This window comes from Notothenia coriiceps, unplaced genomic scaffold, assembly GCF_000735185.1.
Source record: "Notothenia coriiceps isolate Sejong01 unplaced genomic scaffold, NC01 NC01_scaffold00035354, whole genome shotgun sequence".
NCBI lineage: Eukaryota > Metazoa > Chordata > Actinopteri > Perciformes > Nototheniidae > Notothenia > Notothenia coriiceps.
The window spans coordinates 82,077-102,147 of NW_011368055.1; the positions used below are offsets into that span (position 1 = coordinate 82,077).

The window sequence follows — 20,071 nt, forward strand, 5'->3', positions numbered from 1 at the left end:
GGGATTTTTGCTCAACCGTTCTTGTGATATTTTGACCCCACGGGGTGAGATCTTGCGTGGAGCCCGCCAGATCGAGGGAGTATTATCAGTGGTCCTTGTAGTGTCTTTCCATTTTCTAATAATTGGCTCAACACGAGTTGATTTCTTCCACACCCAAGCTGCTACCTATTCAGTATTCAGTCTTCCCAGCCTGGTGCAGGGTCTACAATTTTGTTTCTGGTGTCCTTTGACAGCTCTTTGGTCTTGGCCATAGTGGAGTCATAGTGGAGTGTGACTGTTTGAGGTTGTGGACAGGTGTCTTTTATACTGATAACGAGTTCAAACAGGTGCCATTAATACAGTTAAGTGGAGGACAGAGGAGGCTCTTAAAGAAGAAGTTACAGGTCTGTGAGAGCCAAAAATCTTGTTTGTTTGTAGGTGACCAAATACTTATTTTACCAAGGAATTTACCAATTAATTCATTAAAAATCATACAATGTGATTTTCTGGATTTTTTTCTTCTAATTTTGTCTCTCATAGTTGAGGTATACCTAATGAAAATTACAGACTTCTCATCTTTTTAAGTGGGAGAACTTGCACAATTGGTGGCTGACTAAATACTTTTTTGCCCCACTGTATATGAAATGTCCAAATTGAAATGCCTAAAAATACAGTTTGATCAATTGACAGATCATTCTATTAAATTAGGTCGTTGACACTAATTCAGCACGTGAAACTGCTAGGTTTAATTGAATAATCAAATAATTGACCAATAATTTAAAGTCTAACAAACCAAACCCATTCACACACATAAAATGCAGAACATTTATAAATGGTCAGAATACCAAGCAGAACAAGAGACAAGTTTTTACTGCAAGCATATTTTTAATACAAAAACAGAACAAAAACGTTGTTTATAATTTTAGTTTTTAGTTTTACTTTTACACAATTGACTCCTATAGTAACACCCCTCCCTCCATGTTTTCGTCATCACACTGAGAGTAGCACAGCATCAAAAGGTGGAGGACTCGTCTCCTGCGCCCCGAATCCCCCTCCCCTCAGAGAGACAATAAATAAATAAAAATCACCTTAAGATGTCTTCTTTCTTAATGTAATTTTATTAGTTTTTCATAAACTTCATCTCTCACACTGAGATAACACAGAGACAACTCTGCCCCGCCAATGACGGGTATTTGAAAAAAAGCCTAGAAGAAGAAATGCTGGGGACGGACATGAGGCAAGACAACCCGCTCTCATTGGTCCGCTCTGACCAGGTCTCCTGTTATTCATATTTGTAGTTCTCTCTACACATGAAGGGCAAACCCCTTTGGTCATGGTCTGGGAATTGTAGTCATTAGCAAAAAAAGAGAAAAGAACAAACAAGGCTGTCACCAGAATCAACGACCTAGTGAGTAATGTAATGTTACAATGAAGTAGAAACACACAAACGGAGCGGAGCAGACACTTCCTTGGTACAAAAAACACAATTTCTTTAACCATAATACTAAATCACACGCCGCAAACGGTGATATGACATGAAACTGAAAAATAAATAGATTTTTCTCTCAAGCTAGATAACAAAAGTACAACTGGATTATAAATTAACCAGAAAACAATGAGAAGAAAAACAAAAAAAGGACATTCGCAAATTAAAATGTTTGCATACAGTGACTCATGTCAATGACCTCTATCATTTCCTGTAACAAATACACAAATGAAGCACACCACCTTGTGTGTGTGTGCTGCTGAGTTGCTCAGGGCGACGCAGCGTAGACATTAAGGTGGGACTGCAGAGGAAGAGACAATTAGTGCATGCTGGTTGTCGAACATCGGGTTACACATGTCGTATATTGTCAGTAATGTGCTGTTAGTGAGTGTCACCTTAAAAATAGTCCTCTCTTTTGCCAGTTTGTGATATTCCTGTTGGATTGTTACGCCGGCATGTGACCAAACCACACCGCCCTTTGCTGAAATGCACACACACACACAAGGCTGATGTTACGTTCCAGCGGTCGAGAGGAGTCTGCGCTGTGGTGCGAGTGTGTGAGTGTTTGCTCCGTCACCACCACCCACCCTCTGAGTCTGAGGTTAGCCGGTGTGTGTGTGTGTGTCGGACAACGTTTTCCCGCCTCCCCACACACAGATCTGCTGAGGTGAGCGTTTTCCCTACCAACCAGTCCAGAGGAAGAGACATGGCAGTCGTTGCATATTTTCTTTTTAGACTCATCGCTGAGGCATCTGGCCCACAAGCCAAAATAATGACCCACAATTCTCTCTTTCTTTTTTTCTTCTTCTGAATTTCATTTGGGCTTTCTTTGTTTTTGCAGCCGTGGTGGTGGCGTGTCCCACTCCCTACCCTGCTTCTCTTTGAAAACGTGTGTATTTGTGTCAGTGTGGTATAAAGCAGTTTAAAGACTTTCTCTGTTTCTGCGTCTGTTAGGGACAGAAGTGAGTAAGTAAGGCAGCATCACGTCAAGTCACTTTGGGGTTTGGTTCCACGCTTGGGGGGGGAACTTTTGAAAGACAAAGCAGGAGACTGGAAGGCAAAATGGGGTTGCTTCTTAAAGGGGAAAAGTCGGTTTTCTACCCCACAGATTCTGACCTGGGAACAGAATCCCTCCTCCTGTTGTGCATGTTTTCTCAGTCCGTCCATGAGAGCGGGGAAAGAGTGAGAAGGAGATTCACCATCCTATCCATCTCCTTCTTTCCCCTGGAAAATGTCACAGTGCACAAACTCTCCTCAAGCCCTGTTAGATGGACTCAGATTGAAGAGCTGGTGCACCGATGATACTCGCTTCTACTCCAGTTTTTCTATTGCTGAATTATTTTTTCGCAGCCCCCTGGGTCTTTGGGCTGGGGGCTTTTTTAGAGATGGTGGGTATCTTGGATGGTTTGGCCCCGGGTCGTCGTGGTGTGTCCGAGGCGTCGGAGCAGACGGAGCGGGCGTCCTGCAGCTCCGAGGCGTCCGAAGCGTCGCTGCCTCTCCGGCTGCTGGCTCTGCTGCCTGCCCGGCTGCCCGCTCGGCTCGCCTGCCCGCTCGCTGTGGAGCCCCCTCGCTTCGGATCTAGCAAGGACAGGAGAGAAGAAAATTGGGCTTAATCACGAAGCAGAGCATTCGTTTCTTAAAAGGAAAATTAGGGCAGGGCTTTGTGGGTGGTGATGTTGGTCATTTCATCTGCCAGACTAAAACATCTCAATAAATATAAGAGGATTTCTCTAGAGATCCATGGTCCCCAGAGGAGGAACCCTTCTGATTTGATTGACCCATGACATTCTATTTAACCCAACCATGTGGTTAACGTTTTCACATATAAGTGAGATGTCTCCATAGAGCGACAGTACATTTTGTAGAAACATAATCTAGCGCACAGGTAAGGTTCATATTTGTGGTAAAATGTCTCGACAACTTAAGATGGATTTCCATGAAATTGTAACAAGTTTAATAAATCTTCAACTTTTCATCTAGCATCATCATCAGTTTAAAACTTTCCTTTATCCCACATTTTGGCTATACGCGCAAAACTAACGACATTCCCATAACCTTAACTGTGTTGTGTGTTAAGTGCTAATTAACAACAACAATCTAAGAAGATAAACATTACCTGATAAATGCTTATGTTAGCGTTTAGCTTAACGCACCTCTGTGCCTAGTTAGGACCATATAGAGGCGCTAGCATGAGCGCAGACTCTTGGTTTCATATGGTTAAAGATTCAATCATAAAGTTAAAAACTCATTTTTTATTTCCACTGGCTACCAGTGGACATCAAAAGATGTGAGCGTTGTCTCACCAGCGCGTGCTGGTTTTCCGGAGAGCGGCGTTCCTCCGTTCTCTCCGCTCAGCGAGCCTCGGCTGGAGTGGAACGTCGGTCTCTTCAGTTTGGACCCCGACGCGGCCCCCTGCAGAACAACATCAGGACACATCAGCTGAGGAGAACTACACAGCAGTATTTCAAACCATCACAATACACCAAAACAAACAAACAAACATCAAATACACATTGACAGAGACATGTGATATAACAACAAATGATAACCATACAAAGACACGCACATTTCGAAGAATGATTAATATCATTTTGAACGGTTTGTATTTATATATTCCATAAGGAGTTAAGCATTGATCTAGAGCTTTATTATAGTAAAGAAATGCTGTTTTATTACTATATCAACTTAATATCATTAAAAGAAAAAAAGATTGCTATTGCAATTGAGAAGTGATAACACTTTGAAGGTTCATCATCCCATTCAAATAATAAAGCTTTTTTATAAAAAATAGACATTTAAATAAATGAAAACCCTGTGTAAAAAAAAAGAAACCGACTATAAAAAACAGTTGGGAAAGAATTGTTTTTGATTTACTTATCATTTCTTTAACACCTTTTTTCAACTCTACATTAAATAAGTGATAAGAGTTGGGCCCACAATCAAAATAATTCTAATTTGAAAAGTCAAAATAATTTATTTTGAACTATTTATTTTATTTCATTGTCTAACCCTAACCCAGTGTATTATATTTTATCTAATTGTATCTTAATCTAGTTTTATTTGTATTTTAAATTCTATATTGTTATTTTATGATATTCTAATAATTGAATTGAATCTTTTAGCACTGTCATTTATGTTGCTCTGTAAAGCCCACTGAGACAGATGTGTTTTGTGATATTGGGCTTAAACAATAAACTTGATTTGATCAAACTGCTTTTATGATGTTCCTAAAGTTGTTCTATATCATTATCAATAACCTAAGTGTAAAAGACACCAGAAATATAATCCTGTTGAAAACCCTGCAACTTCCAAATGTCATGTTTCATGTTTTAGCTCGACCACCTTGTTTGTTCTGGAAGGTTGGAACAGTTTCAGAACTCTCCGAAGATGATTTCATCTTTTATACAAACATAAAAAAACACGTCACACAGCCTTAGTTTCTACGTGTTGGTGTGTGATCAACCGGGAGTGTGCGTTAGTGCAGTAGCGGTTCAGGGGGGTGGGTCGGGCGGAGCAGGGGGGTGGTGGGGGGGTGAGTGTGTTACCTCGTGCCCGGGACTGGTGGGGCTGTGAGCGAGGTCGGGGCAGCACTGGCACTTGGATGGCGTTGGAGTTTTACTGTGTGTCAGCCAGGGCTTGGCATAGTCACGAGAGTGAGTATGGGAGGACTGAAGGAAGGAAGGAAAGGGAGCAAGGAAGGATGGATGGAAAGAAGGAAGGGTGGAGGAGAGCAAAGCAGCAAAAGAGAAGAGCAAACAAAGGAAGGAGGAAGTTATGGAGGGAAGGGAATGAGCATTTGAAAAGCGAGGAAGTGCAGCGCAGTGTGTTTTTGTGCAAAAGTGATTTTTTTTTTTAAACCGAGAACCCAACCATTTAGAAAGGACGATTTTGTAGGCAGGTTAGCAGGAAAAGGCAAAAAGATGAATGAGAACAAAAACAAACAAAAACAAAAAATAAATCACAGTTAAGGATGTGGTGACAACAACAACAGGTGGATGACAACAACTACTGAACAATGTGTAACATAAACCCATAAACACACACAAAGTCACCAATGTGCATTCATTCTGTCCGACACACACACACACACACACACACACACACACACACACACACACACACACACACACACACACACACACACACAATGAGCTATGAATGTTTGTCGTCAAAGACAGATGAGGCTGTACATATTTGTAAGCTCGACAGAGGCAGTACCTCAACTCTTGATTTAATTAAACATATGTTTAATACTCTATATGTGATCTCTTACCCTGGATGATGCGGAGGCTGTGGGTGTGGCGGGGGTGGAGGGGGCTGAGGGGAGCGAGGCCCCGCTGTGTGAGGCCGAGGAGGAGGAACGGGTGGGCGAGGCGTTACGGGACCCCGGCTTGGAGCGCCGCCCTCGGGACCGGAAGGCGGCCAGACCCTGAGACGCCCCCTCAGGGAGGATGAACTTCTCCCTCAGCTCCAGGTTGGTGCGGCCCCGAGCTGCAGAGACACAACAGTTTGTTAGGGGGGGCTCACAGTTCTCCTCCAGCAGGGGGCGGCAGAGGCAGCAAGCACAGTGAGGGAGAGATTCAGTGCTTCCTTTGCTGCAGACTTCAAAGTCCGTGCATGTGTCATTCAAGAGTGCACGTGAGGGGTTCAGGTGTTAAGGAGTCGTACAATAAGTGCACTTTGGTTAGGAAGTTTTTAAGGGGAGAGGTGAGTGACTGTGTTTGGTTTGAGAGCTAAAATAGAAGTAAATGAATTAAATGAATACGCAACGAAAGTGGACACGTTTTGGAGACACAGTGTCATCGGTGCAGACAAATTCACCACTTGACTCCAGAGGTCTTTTTCAACTAACTATGGAAATTGTTCTTCTCAATAAGATATAATAACAAAACAGCTAATACAGTGCTGATTAAAGAGTTTTGGGAAAAACGCTTATCTGTTTTCTTCCAGAGGATTTCGTTGAATATGTGCCAATTCTCAACCGGTTTCGTGTTGTTGCAATGCTCACCTTCCACCCGTCTGCTAAAGTCAGTTAGATAACACCACATGACACGGTTTCTGACATACGGTAAACTTTTGCCAGCAGTGGGCCCAGTTGCCGATAATACTGTAATACATTGCAATGACACAAAGCCTGTTGAAAATCATTCAAAATCTACAGTATGTGGTGTGACCTGGTTCATATGCATCATTTGACCTTTTAAAAAGAATGGAATGTTGTTCATTCAATATATTTTTGGTTATTGAGCATTTAACAGACAGTATTTCCCATCAGCTTCTGTACTTCAATACGGCTTAACAGATAAGTCTATGGGGGAGTCGGGTAAGTCAAGCATATATTGAATAACAGCAGGACAGAGAGCTATAGAAGGTCATCACAGATTGAGTCAAAAAAGGTGGTGAAAAAGAGGCTAGCCTGTTTGACGTTGACTCTCTGAAAGCATATTTCCCATAATGTTAAACCCTTCCTTGTAGCAATGGCAAGTGTCTCCAGTTTAGTGAAAAAAATGCCCACATACTTTCATTGCGTATTTGCATGAAAACATCTAAGGTTTGGTGGGAGCAAAAAGCACATCCTCTCTTCTCTCGTTTTTCACCAATGTCTCCCAGTTGAATTTATTTTCCTTCTCGCTGCGGAGAAGCATCTGTGCTGTGTCTCACAGAGCGTGTATGAGAACATGTGGAGGTCATGCCTGCTTTATGCTTAGCGGGAGATTGCCCAGAGATTCAGGGTTTCTCCTTTTTTTATAACACACTTAGCAGCATTCTCGTACAGAAAGTAGAGCAGCAGCCCCAGCAGACAACAACAAGCCTGGAGAAGCCAGCCACAAAGAGAGAGAGAGAGAGAGAGAGAGAGAGAGAGAGAGAGAGAGAGAGAGAGAAAGGAAATATGGTAGAGAAACAAACTAATAAAGAGAGAAAGTAGTGTAAGAAGTCCAAAAAAAGAAGAGTAAGAGAGAATAGAAGGCTGCAGCTAGCCGTAACAGCAGTGCAACTCCTAGCCTTGCAGCCATCGTCCCTAGCAACCGAACAGCAAGGCGGCTCAATTAAACGGGTGCACCCTGCAATTAGGTCCCCCCTCACCGCCACCCAGCCAGGTGCACCCTGTAATTGTGTCTCCCACCAACCAGCCTTCACATTTAAAGGAGCCACGTTGGAAGCCAGCGCTGTTAGAAACCCAGGCTGGCCACTCCCAGGTCTCACTGTCTGTGGAGCATGTGTGAGGAGTTTACTTTTTTACATTAGAGAAAGAACACGTCCGAGCACTATAACAATATAAGGTTTTTTAGTGTTATAGCAGCTGCAAACTGAACTGTCATTCTTAACGATATTAAGTTAAGTCATAACTTACCAAAAATGATTATAACTAATAACAGACCAATAAAACATCATGTAATAAGTTATTAGATCATTGGCTGGTTAATACATTATAAGCTGGGCTAGCTATCACTATTTTTAAGTTGCATTTATTATCAAGTGTCACAGACAATTGCTCTTAGGATGTATTATAGACATAAAGATCTCTTTGAAGAGGCTTTGTCCCATGATAACAAAATAATAATAAACGTATCAATTAAAACATATTGTATTGTGATTGAGTTATTATCACATTACACGTAAGTTACAACTTAAACTTGAATTAGAAGTAGATGATTAAGTTATTACATTAACAGTAGTTATTGCACTATTGGCTGCTACATACAATATGTCTTATTTTCTGCTAGGCCTCTCCATCCATGCTTCTTTTATTGCTCAACATTTTATTCATTTGAAGTATATTTTTAAAAAAGAACTTCAGAAAATAGAATTTAAAGAAATATCAAGACCAGGGGTTGGCCAGCTCCTGCTTTGGTGTGAGTGAAGGAAGCATGATTTGCATGTAGCACAAAGACAAGACATCAATGCCTCAACACACAAACCTGACAGTTAGAAACACACACATTCAGTATATACATATATAAAGACACACAGAGGACAGCCGAGGTTAAAGATGGAGACTGACAGCTGGACGACTGACGGATGGAGAGTGAGAGAGATGGAGTGACAGAGAGAGAGGAAGGGTAGATACCTCGGCAGCAGAAATAGCCAGGAGTGACTGTCACTGAGAGACAAAAGAGACCGTGTGAAATACAGCATGCTCATGGAGGAACGAAGAAAAGTCTCACACATAAAGATATCACTTCTTAGAAACACACTGGTGCACACACACACACGGCTTTGGAGTCGAGACTGTCAAAAATCACTCCTCATACAGATTGTGTACACACACACACACACACACACACACACACACACACACACACACACACACACACACACACACACACACACACACACACACACACACACACACACACACACGCGCGCGCGCCAGTGACCCCTGAGAAGAGTTCAAAACAACAAGTCAGCATATCAGAACTTGCATGAGGGGCAACAACCGGGAGGAAGAGCAGAACAGTGGGGAAACATAACATTAGTCAGGTGATCACGGTCAGCAAGGCAGCAACAAGGCCAGAGAGGAGAGAGAGAAGAAGAACACAGAGGAAGAAAAGAGAAGGCCCAGGAGAGAGAGAAGAGCAAAGACAGGCTGTTAGGAGAGAGTGGAAGCGTACGGGAGAGAGAAGTCCAACCTATACGAGATGAGATGGAGCTACTGGAATCGGAGCGGAGGATCTTAAGTCCAGGGTGTTGCACTGGAGAAAGAGAAAAAAGGAGGGAGGGTGGGAGGGAGGAAGAAGTAGAGAACTGAGGACCATGCACCATGCAATACTACTGTTTAATTTGAAAGAGAATGAATCAAATAAGACAGGATAGAATCAGAAATCAAATGTGATAAGGTAAGATCATTCACTTGAGGGATAAGAGAATTTGAGGGATAAGAGATGAAGAGGGAAACACCAGATGTAGACGACACTGTAGGATACGCTGGAGAGAGGAGTGGGGGGCAGCGGTTCACTGCATCACCTGCTGACAGACAACTCTCTGTTCCCCTTCAGCTCACTGCACTCATCTGCATGTTGTCTCTTACTTCTGTCAAGAGCTCAGTGCAGGAACCATGAAAGAGTGTTTGTTTTTGTGAAGGACACAGGGAGGGTGTGTTTGTGGAAGTGTTAGAGCCCGACCAAGAAACCCCCAAAAGAATAATCAGGCCCCTTTATTGACTTTTTAAACATATCTTAAAAAGTTTTTCAGCCGTTTCTTTCGCGATAGAAAAACCCCCATTTTAAACCAATCCTTCGGTATCGTAATGAGTGTATATGATGGCGTAATATGTGTATATGAAGTAAGATACAATTGCAGTACAAATATCTCAAATGTAGGAATAGCAAGAGAACTGAAGAAGTTCTGTTGAAGAATAGATTAAAGAACAGGATGATTGAGTCTTTGGTGACATGTTTTTTTTATAATCTAAAATGATTGCCCAAACCAGGTAACATATGCTGTTCTCAGGTTCATACTTGTACTTCAGGATTATACTAAAACATGGTTAAATATTTTTATATTCTATAACACAATATTTTTCTCATATTGTTTGTCTGGATTCACACTGCCCAAAACGCCTGTCTCTTCAAGACCACCTCTCAAAAGAAAAGTTGTTTATTACTTTTATAGATTCTATAATCCTAAATATGTTAAGAACAAAACTCCTTACTAAAGTCATTTGGAGGTTTAAAGGGTACCTTTAGAAAGTACAGCACAAATAAATAAAAAAAACCTTAAATTCCTAAATTAACCAAAATATAGAAGATATACTTCAAAACTGTTTATCTTGAAAAAAATTAACTATTATCTGACCCAAAAAAAATCCTTATCAGTCGGGCTCTTAATGTATATGAATGCCTGAAAGTGAGACAAGAGGGGAACTAATGTGTAAGTGTGTGTGTGTGTGTGTGTGTGTGTGTGTGTGTGTGTGTGTGTGTGTGTGTGTGTGTGTGTGTATGAGGGGAATCTCTGCTTCGGCATTTGAGAGACATGTCTCAAGGTTGTGTGTGTGTGTGTGTGTGTGTGTCAGTGTGTGTCTGTGTGTGTCAGTGTGTGTCAGTGTGTGTCAGTGTGTGTCTGTGTGTGTCAGTGTGTGTCAGTGTGTGTCAGTGTGTGTCAGTGTGTGTCTTTGTGTGTCTGTGTGTGTGTGTGTGTGTGTGTGTGTGTGTGTGTGTGTGTGTGTGTGTGTGTGTCAGTGTGTGTCTGTGTGTGTCAGTGTGTGTCAGTGTGTGTCTTTGTGTGTCTGTGTGTGTCAGTGTGTGTCTGTGTGTGTCTGTGTGTGTCTGTGTGTGTCTGTGTGTGTCTGTGTGTGTCAGTGTGTGTCTGTGTGTGTCAGTGTGTGTCTGTGTGTGTCAGTGTGTGTCTGTGTGTGTCAGTGTGTGTCAGTGTGTGTCTGTGTGTGTCAGTGTGTGTCAGTGTGTGTCTGTGTGTGTCTGTGTGTGTCAGTGTGTGTCAGTGTGTGTCTGTGTGTGTCAGTGTGTGTCAGTGTGTGTCTGTGTGTGTCAGTGTGTGTCAGTGTGTGTCAGTGTGTGTCTGTGTGTGTCAGTGTGTGTCAGTGTGTGTCTGTGTGTGTCTGTGTGTGTCAGTGTGTGTCTGTGTGTGTCTGTGTGTGTCAGTGTGTGTCTGTGTGTGTCAGTGTGTGTCAGTGTGTGTCTTTGTGTGTCTGTGTGTGTCAGTGTGTGTCTGTGTGTGTCTGTGTGTGTCTGTGTGTGTCTGTGTGTGTCTGTGTGTGTCAGTGTGTGTCAGTGTGTGTCAGTGTGTGTCAGTGTGTGTCTTTGTGTGTCTGTGTGTGTCTGTGTGTGTCAGTGTGTGTCAGTGTGTGTCAGTGTGTGTCAGTGTGTGTCTTTGTGTGTCTGTGTGTGTCTGTGTGTGTCAGTGTGTGTCTGTGTGTGTCAGTGTGTGTCAGTGTGTGTCTTTGTGTGTCTGTGTGTGTCAGTGTGTGTCTGTGTGTGTCTGTGTGTGTCTGTGTGTGTCAGTGTGTGTCTGTGTGTGTCAGTGTGTGTCAGTGTGTGTCAGTGTGTGTCTTTGTGTGTCTGTGTGTGTCTGTGTGTGTCAGTGTGTGTCAGTGTGTGTCTGTGTGTCTGTGTGTGTCAGTGTGTGTCAGTGTGTGTCTTTGTGTGTCAGTGTGGGAGACATAATAAATCACTCACCTCTGCACGGATCATTTTTGACTAGGAACTCATCCAGAGCCATCCAGCCTCCTCCGACTCTCACCATCACCGTGCTGCGCAGAATCCTCACCAGACGCAGCTGCTGAGAGTCTCCAAACTGAGGAGGTAGAATAAAGGGGGAGGGACGGAGAGAAATAAGAAGAAAAGAGGGAAAGAGATAAATGAACAGTGTAGAAAAAGGCCGAATAGGAAGGAAGGAAAAGAGAGTGAGGGAATCAGAAAAAGGAGACAGTCGGTGAGTGAAGTCATATTTGATATATTGATTGTTTAATTAAATCACAGCAGCCCATTTACTAGATTTGAACATACAATGTGTTATACTTCATGCAATAACTCAAAGAACATGCACTAGCAGAACTAAAGAGTCAATCTAATGAACTGTTCACCAAGCCACCCAAATATAAGAATGATACAAATTATACATATGTTTATATTGCGTCTATGTTTTATTTAAACTACCAAAGCAGAACACCAAGACGAATACAGAAGGAATGTTCTGGATCTCTCTCCCAGCAGCTTGAGTTACTTCCAGCTTCAGTCCACATCACCTCACCACTAATCACCACTGCAGCATGTCGCCTACTTCTCATTGTGCAATTTGTCACACTCAACACCAAACAAATCACAGCGGGAACACAACCAGATGATGAAACCTGCTTACACGTTGCAAAGCCACAATGGAGTGCTCCACTTTCCTTTTTTTTTAAAATCATGATTTATTATAAAGATGTACTTTTTTGTAAGCGTGTTAAGGACAGCACTCTATGAGGGGCCGGCTCAGAAGGTCGAGCAGGGCGGGCTCATGTTCAGAACTACTGATTCAAATCAACATTATAATCAAGGGGAAACGAGGTGAATTTAGCGATCACAACGAAAACGGATGTGTGTAAGAGTGAAAATATATGTATGTAAAAGTATGATTTTTTTTTATGTATGAGTGTGAGAGGACCAGTATGAATTACGGCCTGTACGGCCCCTTATAGCACTCCATTGGTTTGGGATTACAGGAAGCAGGTTTCCCACATCCAATCAGAGCAGCGGCAGCGTCACTTTACCTGGTTTCCGAGGAAGAACTACATAAATCCAGAAGACACGCAGCACAGGAACACAAGGAGAAAGAAACAGAGCAGGAGTGAAACAACACGTACTGACAACTGAGGCTGGTGATGTAGGAATGGGTACAGTTTATATGAGTACAAGGTCTTTAAATACTGGTTCCAATAAAGGTTACATTTCATTATTTCTATTATTTGAGATTAGAATTAGTTGTGGAAGCGGAAAGATGCAGTGGATATGAATGACGGATGTTAGAGTGTATAATAGGCATTTCTCACCAACCATTCTTGAGAAGATTTTTTTTTTTAATCCTCTGAAAACAGAGGATTTGGGATTTATTAAATCTGAATCTATGCATACTCATGAGAATTTAAGTGCTGACATGTTTGTTTTTCTGAAGTTGTTTTTAAATTGTACAGCTGTAACAAGATAAGTTATTTTAGCTTTTTGTATCTTAGTTATTTCCACAATTTTACAAAGCAGAATGTTGTTTTAAAATAAATAAAAATACACTAGTAATAAATAATGTGAAACAATAATGTCAATAGCATCCAATGCATTTTAGTATTTGTTATTTTTTATACATTTATACACAGGGCACTGCAGTCTCATGCCCTTATAAGGGTATCTTTGGGTTATTGTCAAATTAGGATAATTTGGAAAGGGTTTCAATTGAAAGGGTAAATTATAACAAAGGTAGGAAACATTATTTATTTTAAGAATACCTCGTAAATCTGCCTCGTGACATTTAAAATCAAAGGAAGATAGGGTGAAGCTCAATTGAAATGTTTCAGCTAATGACAGTTACTTGAAGGCAAGAATGGTGAAGAAAAGTGAAGCTAGACACAAACATGAGCAGAGACAAGACAGACAACCAATGAGACAGAAGCCGATTGGTGTGGTGTTAGTGTCCCAATGTCCTGCAGCCAGACGCTGGATATCATTACCCTGAGGATAATGATGAGTGAACACATACTGCAGCACATCCAGTGAGTGCTGCAGACAACTGTTACAAACTGACTTTATGACCGCTGTAAAGTGCTGCACACATGCACACAGACTGCTGGGGGAATCACTGTATTGTAGCTCTTGAAGCTTTTTATAAAACTTAATATTATAATCCACAAATGAAAACCAAGACCAGAACCCTCCTTTTATGTTTTACGTATTTATACTTGTTTGTATTGTAGGTAGGCGGACACATGTGTCTCCCACATTGGGTTCTTCTGTGTGGAAGCAGTTACATCATTTAACAGCATGATCATATTTGTCAAAAATGAAAAAAACTTTACCTTTACAACTTTCAAGGAAAATATGTAAGTACATAAAGTATAAAAACATAAACAAGTAGATGAATATGGATAACATTCCAGAATTTAATTTACCTCCAAATGTGGTTTATTGGCTGTAACAGGTTTAGCTAGATTAGGGATGAAAACTCCTTAAACCTACTTTGTTCGGAAATCACCTGACAGCAGCGTCATACCCAGCAGAGTGTGTCTATGCAGTCACATTTACATGGTTTTGTTAATGTTATGGTGATGATAAAGAGCTCAGCTGACAATCCTGGCGGCTGTGAGATATGTTATATCATTGCTATCATGACATGTGATGTTATCAGAAATGAATCCAAAGGCAGATTCAGAGTCTATTAGCAAATGTCATGAGTTTCACTGCCTCAAATGTTCTCTGGTGCCAGGACCAGGAGACGTGCAATGATATGTCATGATGCAGACAACTATTAATACACCATGAGATCATGATGAGAGATGGAAGAACAAGAGAAATGCTGTGAAGTCATGTTTTGAAGTTATTTGGTGCCTGCTAGACAAGTGAAGATAACCATTAATCAAACCTGGATCAAACAGTGTTCACAAAGTAAATTCTAGCAATTTAACATGCTATTTTCTTATTACACATAAAGCAACAATATGATAAATAGTAACAGTTTTTGCAGTAGAACAAAATCAATCTGGCTCTAGATGTGTCTAAAAAGCACATGCACCTCATGAACGGTTAACCAAAGTATCAATCACACTTAAATGTAACTGTTGTATTCGTCTGATAATCTCAGCAATTCCTCATTTATAGTATCTTAAGTTGATATAATAGAATCATTTGAAATTGATCCAGAGAATGAGCTGAACTTACCCGGTATTTGTTCTCTCCTATCTGCTCCACTTGGAACCTCTTGGCACATTTACACTGTGCAACCTGCCGAGTCACCTGCACAACAACACAAACAACTTGTCAGTGAATAATAACTTCATAACTTTGAGCTTAAGATATATAGTGCTTTTCTCAACAAGTGCTTTACAAAAGAAAAGAAAACCAGACAAGGCAGATCAAATGAGAATACACAGTCAGTAAAACAATAAATGAATGAAATACATTTGAGAACTCCCTGAATGAATGCTTCCAGACTACTATGCCTAATCTTCCATGTCCTTTTCTTTAGATTTCCCTCACCTCATCCTCTATCTTATCAGCATCAGTGGTGGGTCTGTAGGCGTCCTTGTTGGGGTGCAGAGCAGCAACAAACTCGTAGTAGTCGATGTAGCCGTCTCCGTCTCTGTCAAAGATGTCTGCCACTGCGGTCATCTCCAGCCTGCTGGTGGGGAACTCTGCGCAGACAGACAACAGGAATCCACATATCATTTACTGTCTTTATAACTGTAAAAACAAGACATCCACCTCGTCATTGTCACTCATCACATACTTGATGCCAGGATGCCGTCTATGAACTCCTGCCGGGTGATCTTTCCATCCTGGTCCTTGTCGATGCGTCTGAAGAAGTCCATGACTCGGGACTTCTTATGGTTCATCCAGCGCATGTACTTCTTCCTCCACACATCGAAGTCGAAGTTGGCAAACTCTTTGAGCTGAAAATGGATAATGGAGTCAGTGCTGTTACACATTTCATGTCATAGCGATAGAAACAATGGCCTTATATTTAGAAAAATGTCAATATAGGGTTTCACTTTTGTTAGATTGCTACATATCTAAATGTAGGCTCAATTAGATCGTGTTGACAGGAAATGTACCTCCTCCAGTCGGTCCAGTCCATCGTTGAGTTTGCGCTGGCGGTCCAGAGCCAGCAGCCAGACCTGCTGCCAGCGGGCACACAGCTGGTTGAGGCGGGGGTTTCCTCCAGAGAGCTGCATGGCCGCCTGCTGCTGCTGCTGGTTTTTGCCTGAAGGGTTAACACATCCTCTTAGTCCCTTCTCGTAAACGTTCAGTAATACTCATGCTAAAGTCAAAAAGTGGGAGAAGATAATATTTGTGCATCTGAAGGTAAACACAGGTGACTTACGAGCTCCTCTCCTCTCGGCCAGGCTGCTGGGAGCCTCGGCTGGTTTTCTTTTGTAGGTCTTAGTCACTTTGTCGACATCTGGCTGCTTCCTCGTCATCTCCTCCATAAATATCTGAGAACAACAGAAATTAGTAAGCAAAGCTGGACCACACAACTGTTATTGGAGTGTACAAACACAGGCAGGTCTAATGTTTGGCTGTTTGGGTCAGCCCACCTGGTGTTCTGTGATGAGTGTCTTCAGCTGTGTGATGTCCTGAGGAAGCTGTTCTGTGTCTTTCTGGACCAATGTGGTCTCAGCAAACTGCAGCCAAGACAACAGCTCCTCCAGCAGGTTGGCATTGTTGAGCACTTCGGTCAGAGCCGTCTCCAGGCGCTGCTCGTGCTGTTTGGCCCACGTCAGCACCTGTAGAGCAAATTGAGCCAATTAATATAGGAAATGCATATCATGTCGTCATGTAAATAAAGGTTGAGAGGAAGAAAATACTTTTAGGGTCTTCTAGATCTTAAACCGGAATGGTCAAAGGTTTAAATGACAACCTTTAAAATAATATTTAAACACAGTCATTTTCTCCCACTAGGGGTCTCTCAATCGAAAAAAAGAATTTGATAGAAGCATGATCATTTTTCAGGAGATTTTCAAACAGACCAACCAAATGACCTGCATAGGTCTCCTCCACTTCAATACAAATGGAATTTGGGAATAAAACAAAATACTGTATAAATCAGTTTCACGTTAAAAGTCTGCGTATTTCGAATGTAGTTTGGTGGAAACATGAGGTGGGGGTAACTGCTTGTGCTTTAACTTGTTTCTCTGACAAATACAAATTCATATATGACAATAATCGTTCATTTGGTTAAAATACCAGCAATATCTAAGAGGTTTACTGTAGATATGTGGCTTCAAAAGTTATAAACAAGTACAATGATGACATCTTCTGGCAGCAATTGCAACGCTGATGCATGCTTAAAAGGGATATGTCTTGAAAATAACTGTTTCCTAAAAAAAATATGATAGACTTCTTTTGTTCTAATTATTAAATAAGAAAATCTGGTGTTAATCCTCTAAACAAAAATGCTTATAAAAAGTAAACCCGGCGACCGCCCTTCCTCACCTCCTCGAAGCGCGCCCTGATGATGGTGATCCAGTGTTTGATGGTGGTGATGGAGTCAGAGTGGCAGAGGGTCAGGATGCCCTCTCCCATGCCAGCCGCCTTGTTCACGTCCGCCCTCTTCTCCTCCACCGTGCCCATGAAGTCCCGATGTGTGTGCAGCAGCGCCTGCAGAGTCTCCGCCTCTTCGGGGAGAACGCCACGGAAACGGAGCGTCTGTTCGGCCTCAGAGAGCCACTCCAGAAGCATCTGTATCGACGTACGGAAGTCCTCAGCCTGAGGGAGAAAAGGTATTATTAACAAAGTAAGGGAGAGGCTTTTAATAAAGTCCTGTGCATTATTTAATGACACAGTGTGATGTTTGAAAAGTGTATATCAGCAGCTTCCTGTCTGACCTGTTTGAGGGCCTGCTGGAGGCGGGTCTGCTTGGTGACGGACAGAGCGCACACCGTGTCCCAGCGGTTGCTGAGCTCTTGCAGCTGAACTTTGACCCACGCCGTGTCGTCGCGCCCGGTGTCCATCAGGTCCCGGGCTGAGCGCTTCAGAGCCTGAACGCTGCCGGTTCTCTTCCCCATCTCTTTCTGGAAAGCCTGCAGGTTTAAAGACGAACAAAGTCAGAATCAGAATATCCTGTAATATTATAATAATAAAGAAATATAAACTATAAAACAAAATTATTCATCTTTTATTACATGACCAAATTGACAACTATCTTGATAACGGTCCAGTGAATTTTCATGCAAAAAAGTGTTAATTGTAGCCTCTGAGATGTGTATTTCCTGATTTTCATCATATTAATGTGAATATCTGGGTTTTGACAAAACCAGAAATTAAAAGACATCAACTGGAACTTTTTGAAACTGGAATCGACACTTTTTTAATATATTCTAGATATATATTCTGAAAAACAATCAGTAGATGAATTGATGAAGAAAATAAATAGTTAGTTGCAGCCTTATATCTCCTTTATATCTGATGAGTTCTGTTTACACACCTTGTGTGAGTCCATGAGGTTGGACACCAAATCCAGATCTCCATGGACGGGCAGGTCTTCAGCCAGCTGGGGCTCCACCCGGTAAAGCCAGTCCACCAGGGCCTGCAGAGCCTCTGCAAACTGACCTGAGAACAGCAGAGCCTCCTCCAGCTTGTGTTGTCTGGATGGAGAAGAGCGGCAAACACATCTTTATTAATATACTGCATCTGGATCGTACATGGATAATCATGTTTTATCGTCCCTCCTTCATCCTCTCACCTCTCTACACTCTTGCCACAGACGGTGTCCCACTTGTCGCGGATCTCTCCCACCAGGTGGTCCATTTTCTGGGTGTCTGCAGGCAGCTGGGCCTTGTCCCTCATGGCCCTCCCGGACCTCACTGTAGTGTCGTAAACCGGCTGCTTCGAGCCCATAGCTTTCTGAAACTCCTAGAGAATGGGAGGGAAAGGAAACGTTTTGTAGATGGAAACACAACAAAGGAGAGAAAATATTGAGTGAGTATAATAACTTGCTTCAGTACCTTGTGTTTGGCCAGTTGTACTTTGATCTTATCCGGCTCGTTGGAGATCTCCAGCTCTGAGTCCAGTCGCTTCTCGGCTTCCTCCAGCCAGTCTGTCAGCTTCCTCCAGGCCTCGTGGAACTAAAAATAAGTTATAGATTTGCAGTTTGATATTTTTGTACATAAATGATTTGGAGCTCATGAAAGTTAATAACAATTCAGCTCTTTCCTAAAAAAAATCTTGAAAATATGTATTTATGTAACCAATAGCAGAGACATTAAGGTCAAAAGCCATATTGCCCACAGACAATCATTTCATTGTATTTATCTAGTTTTTATATTGACAATTAATCCCCAGCATCTCCTTGGTCTTCATGAGACAACAACAGCTTTTTATATATTCTTGTACCCGTTTTTATACCCATCTTATTTGAGTTCAGCTTACGTTCATTTCCTATGATCTTTATTGAGTTTTGGATTCTCGACTGTCCTTTTTTTGTGTTTTTACCTTGGCTTATTGTCTCTATGCTTTCAAAGTTGATTGTACAGGTATTTTAAATAACTTTTTGCTGAAATGTGCAACATACATTAACTTGCATTTCATTGCCACTGTCAGTATGACTTGTTCAGTACCTGTTTGGCGCGTTTGCGGGCCTCGTCGAGGTGTCGGCCGCGGTCCAGGGACCTCTGCACCAGCTTGTCCCAGCGGGCCTGGACGCTGAGCAGCAGGTTCTTGATGAGAACCACGTCTTGCTTCATGCTGGCGAAGCGGAGCTGAGAGCCGGCCTTCTCCAGAGCCAGGACCTGCTCTCTGTGGGTGTTCACCTCATTCACAAACACCTGTGAGGACGTTGGGAAAACGAGTCAGGGATAGTGTAACGGTGGCTTAGATATCTTAAACATGTTTCTAGTGAGAGAGGGATGTCCAGTACCTTGTGCTCATCGATCTGGAAGAGGACTGTGTCCAGGATGAGGCTGGGGGGCTGGGCCATGTTGAGGGTTTGTTCAGCCTGGGTCAGCCAGTTGATGGTGTCCTGCAGAGAGGTCTGGAAACCTGTCGCCAAGGAAACAGCCTCATCCAGCTTCGCCTGAAAAGTTAAGAGTTACAATTAAAAGACAAACCAGAAACATGATATTAGTTAAGCCCGCGTCACACTGTCCCGAAATTGACACCCGATGGACACACGAATATGGAATTGTGAATTTCGCACGAAGATGGCCCGAACCACACACGAAGGCAACATTTACATTATATTTAACACATACAACTGCAACGAAAGTAACAAAAACAATTACCGTAATTTTCGGACTATAAGCCGCGCCTTTTTCCCTATTTTTCGACGCTGCGGCTTATATAACGGTGCGGTGTGTGTGTGTGGGATTTTTACAGCTAACGCCAACACCTTTAACTCTATGGGCTCTATGGCCGGTCGCGGACGCACCCACCTTTAAGCGGCGGGTTCCAGCGGAAAAGCTGGAGG

At 42.3% G+C, this 20,071-nt stretch overlaps 1 protein-coding gene across 11 annotated transcripts in view; it reads right to left on the bottom strand.

The window, feature by feature from the left end:
• Positions 1-1,078: 1,078 nt before the first annotated feature.
• LOC104962757 (microtubule-actin cross-linking factor 1-like) overlaps positions 1,079-20,071 on the bottom strand; it is a 54,820-nt gene continuing 35,827 nt past the window's right edge. For 3 of the 11 annotated variants that reach the window (XM_010791261.1, XM_010791252.1, XM_010791251.1), the window contains 21 exons: positions 19,523-19,678; positions 19,224-19,430; positions 18,612-18,731; positions 18,350-18,519; positions 18,092-18,251; positions 17,493-17,687; positions 17,101-17,373; positions 16,203-16,391; positions 15,989-16,100; positions 15,720-15,868; positions 15,395-15,557; positions 15,145-15,299; positions 14,827-14,901; positions 12,675-12,692; positions 11,599-11,716; positions 9,079-9,159; positions 8,535-8,567; positions 5,739-5,956; positions 5,011-5,133; positions 3,769-3,877; positions 1,079-3,043 (listed from right to left, as the gene is read on the bottom strand). In XM_010791261.1, the coding sequence (XP_010789563.1) occupies positions 2,802-3,043; positions 3,769-3,877; positions 5,011-5,133; positions 5,739-5,956; positions 8,535-8,567; positions 9,079-9,159; positions 11,599-11,716; positions 12,675-12,692; positions 14,827-14,901; positions 15,145-15,299; positions 15,395-15,557; positions 15,720-15,868; positions 15,989-16,100; positions 16,203-16,391; positions 17,101-17,373; positions 17,493-17,687; positions 18,092-18,251; positions 18,350-18,519; positions 18,612-18,731; positions 19,224-19,430; positions 19,523-19,678 (3,066 nt within the window). In that variant the 3' untranslated portion in view covers positions 1,079-2,801. The remainder of the gene's footprint in view (positions 3,044-3,768; positions 3,878-5,010; positions 5,134-5,738; positions 5,957-8,534; positions 8,568-9,078; positions 9,160-11,598; positions 11,717-12,674; positions 12,693-14,826; positions 14,902-15,144; positions 15,300-15,394; positions 15,558-15,719; positions 15,869-15,988; positions 16,101-16,202; positions 16,392-17,100; positions 17,374-17,492; positions 17,688-18,091; positions 18,252-18,349; positions 18,520-18,611; positions 18,732-19,223; positions 19,431-19,522; positions 19,679-20,071) is intronic. The other 8 variants (XM_010791262.1, XM_010791256.1, XM_010791253.1 and 5 more) reach the window with 7 other exon arrangements.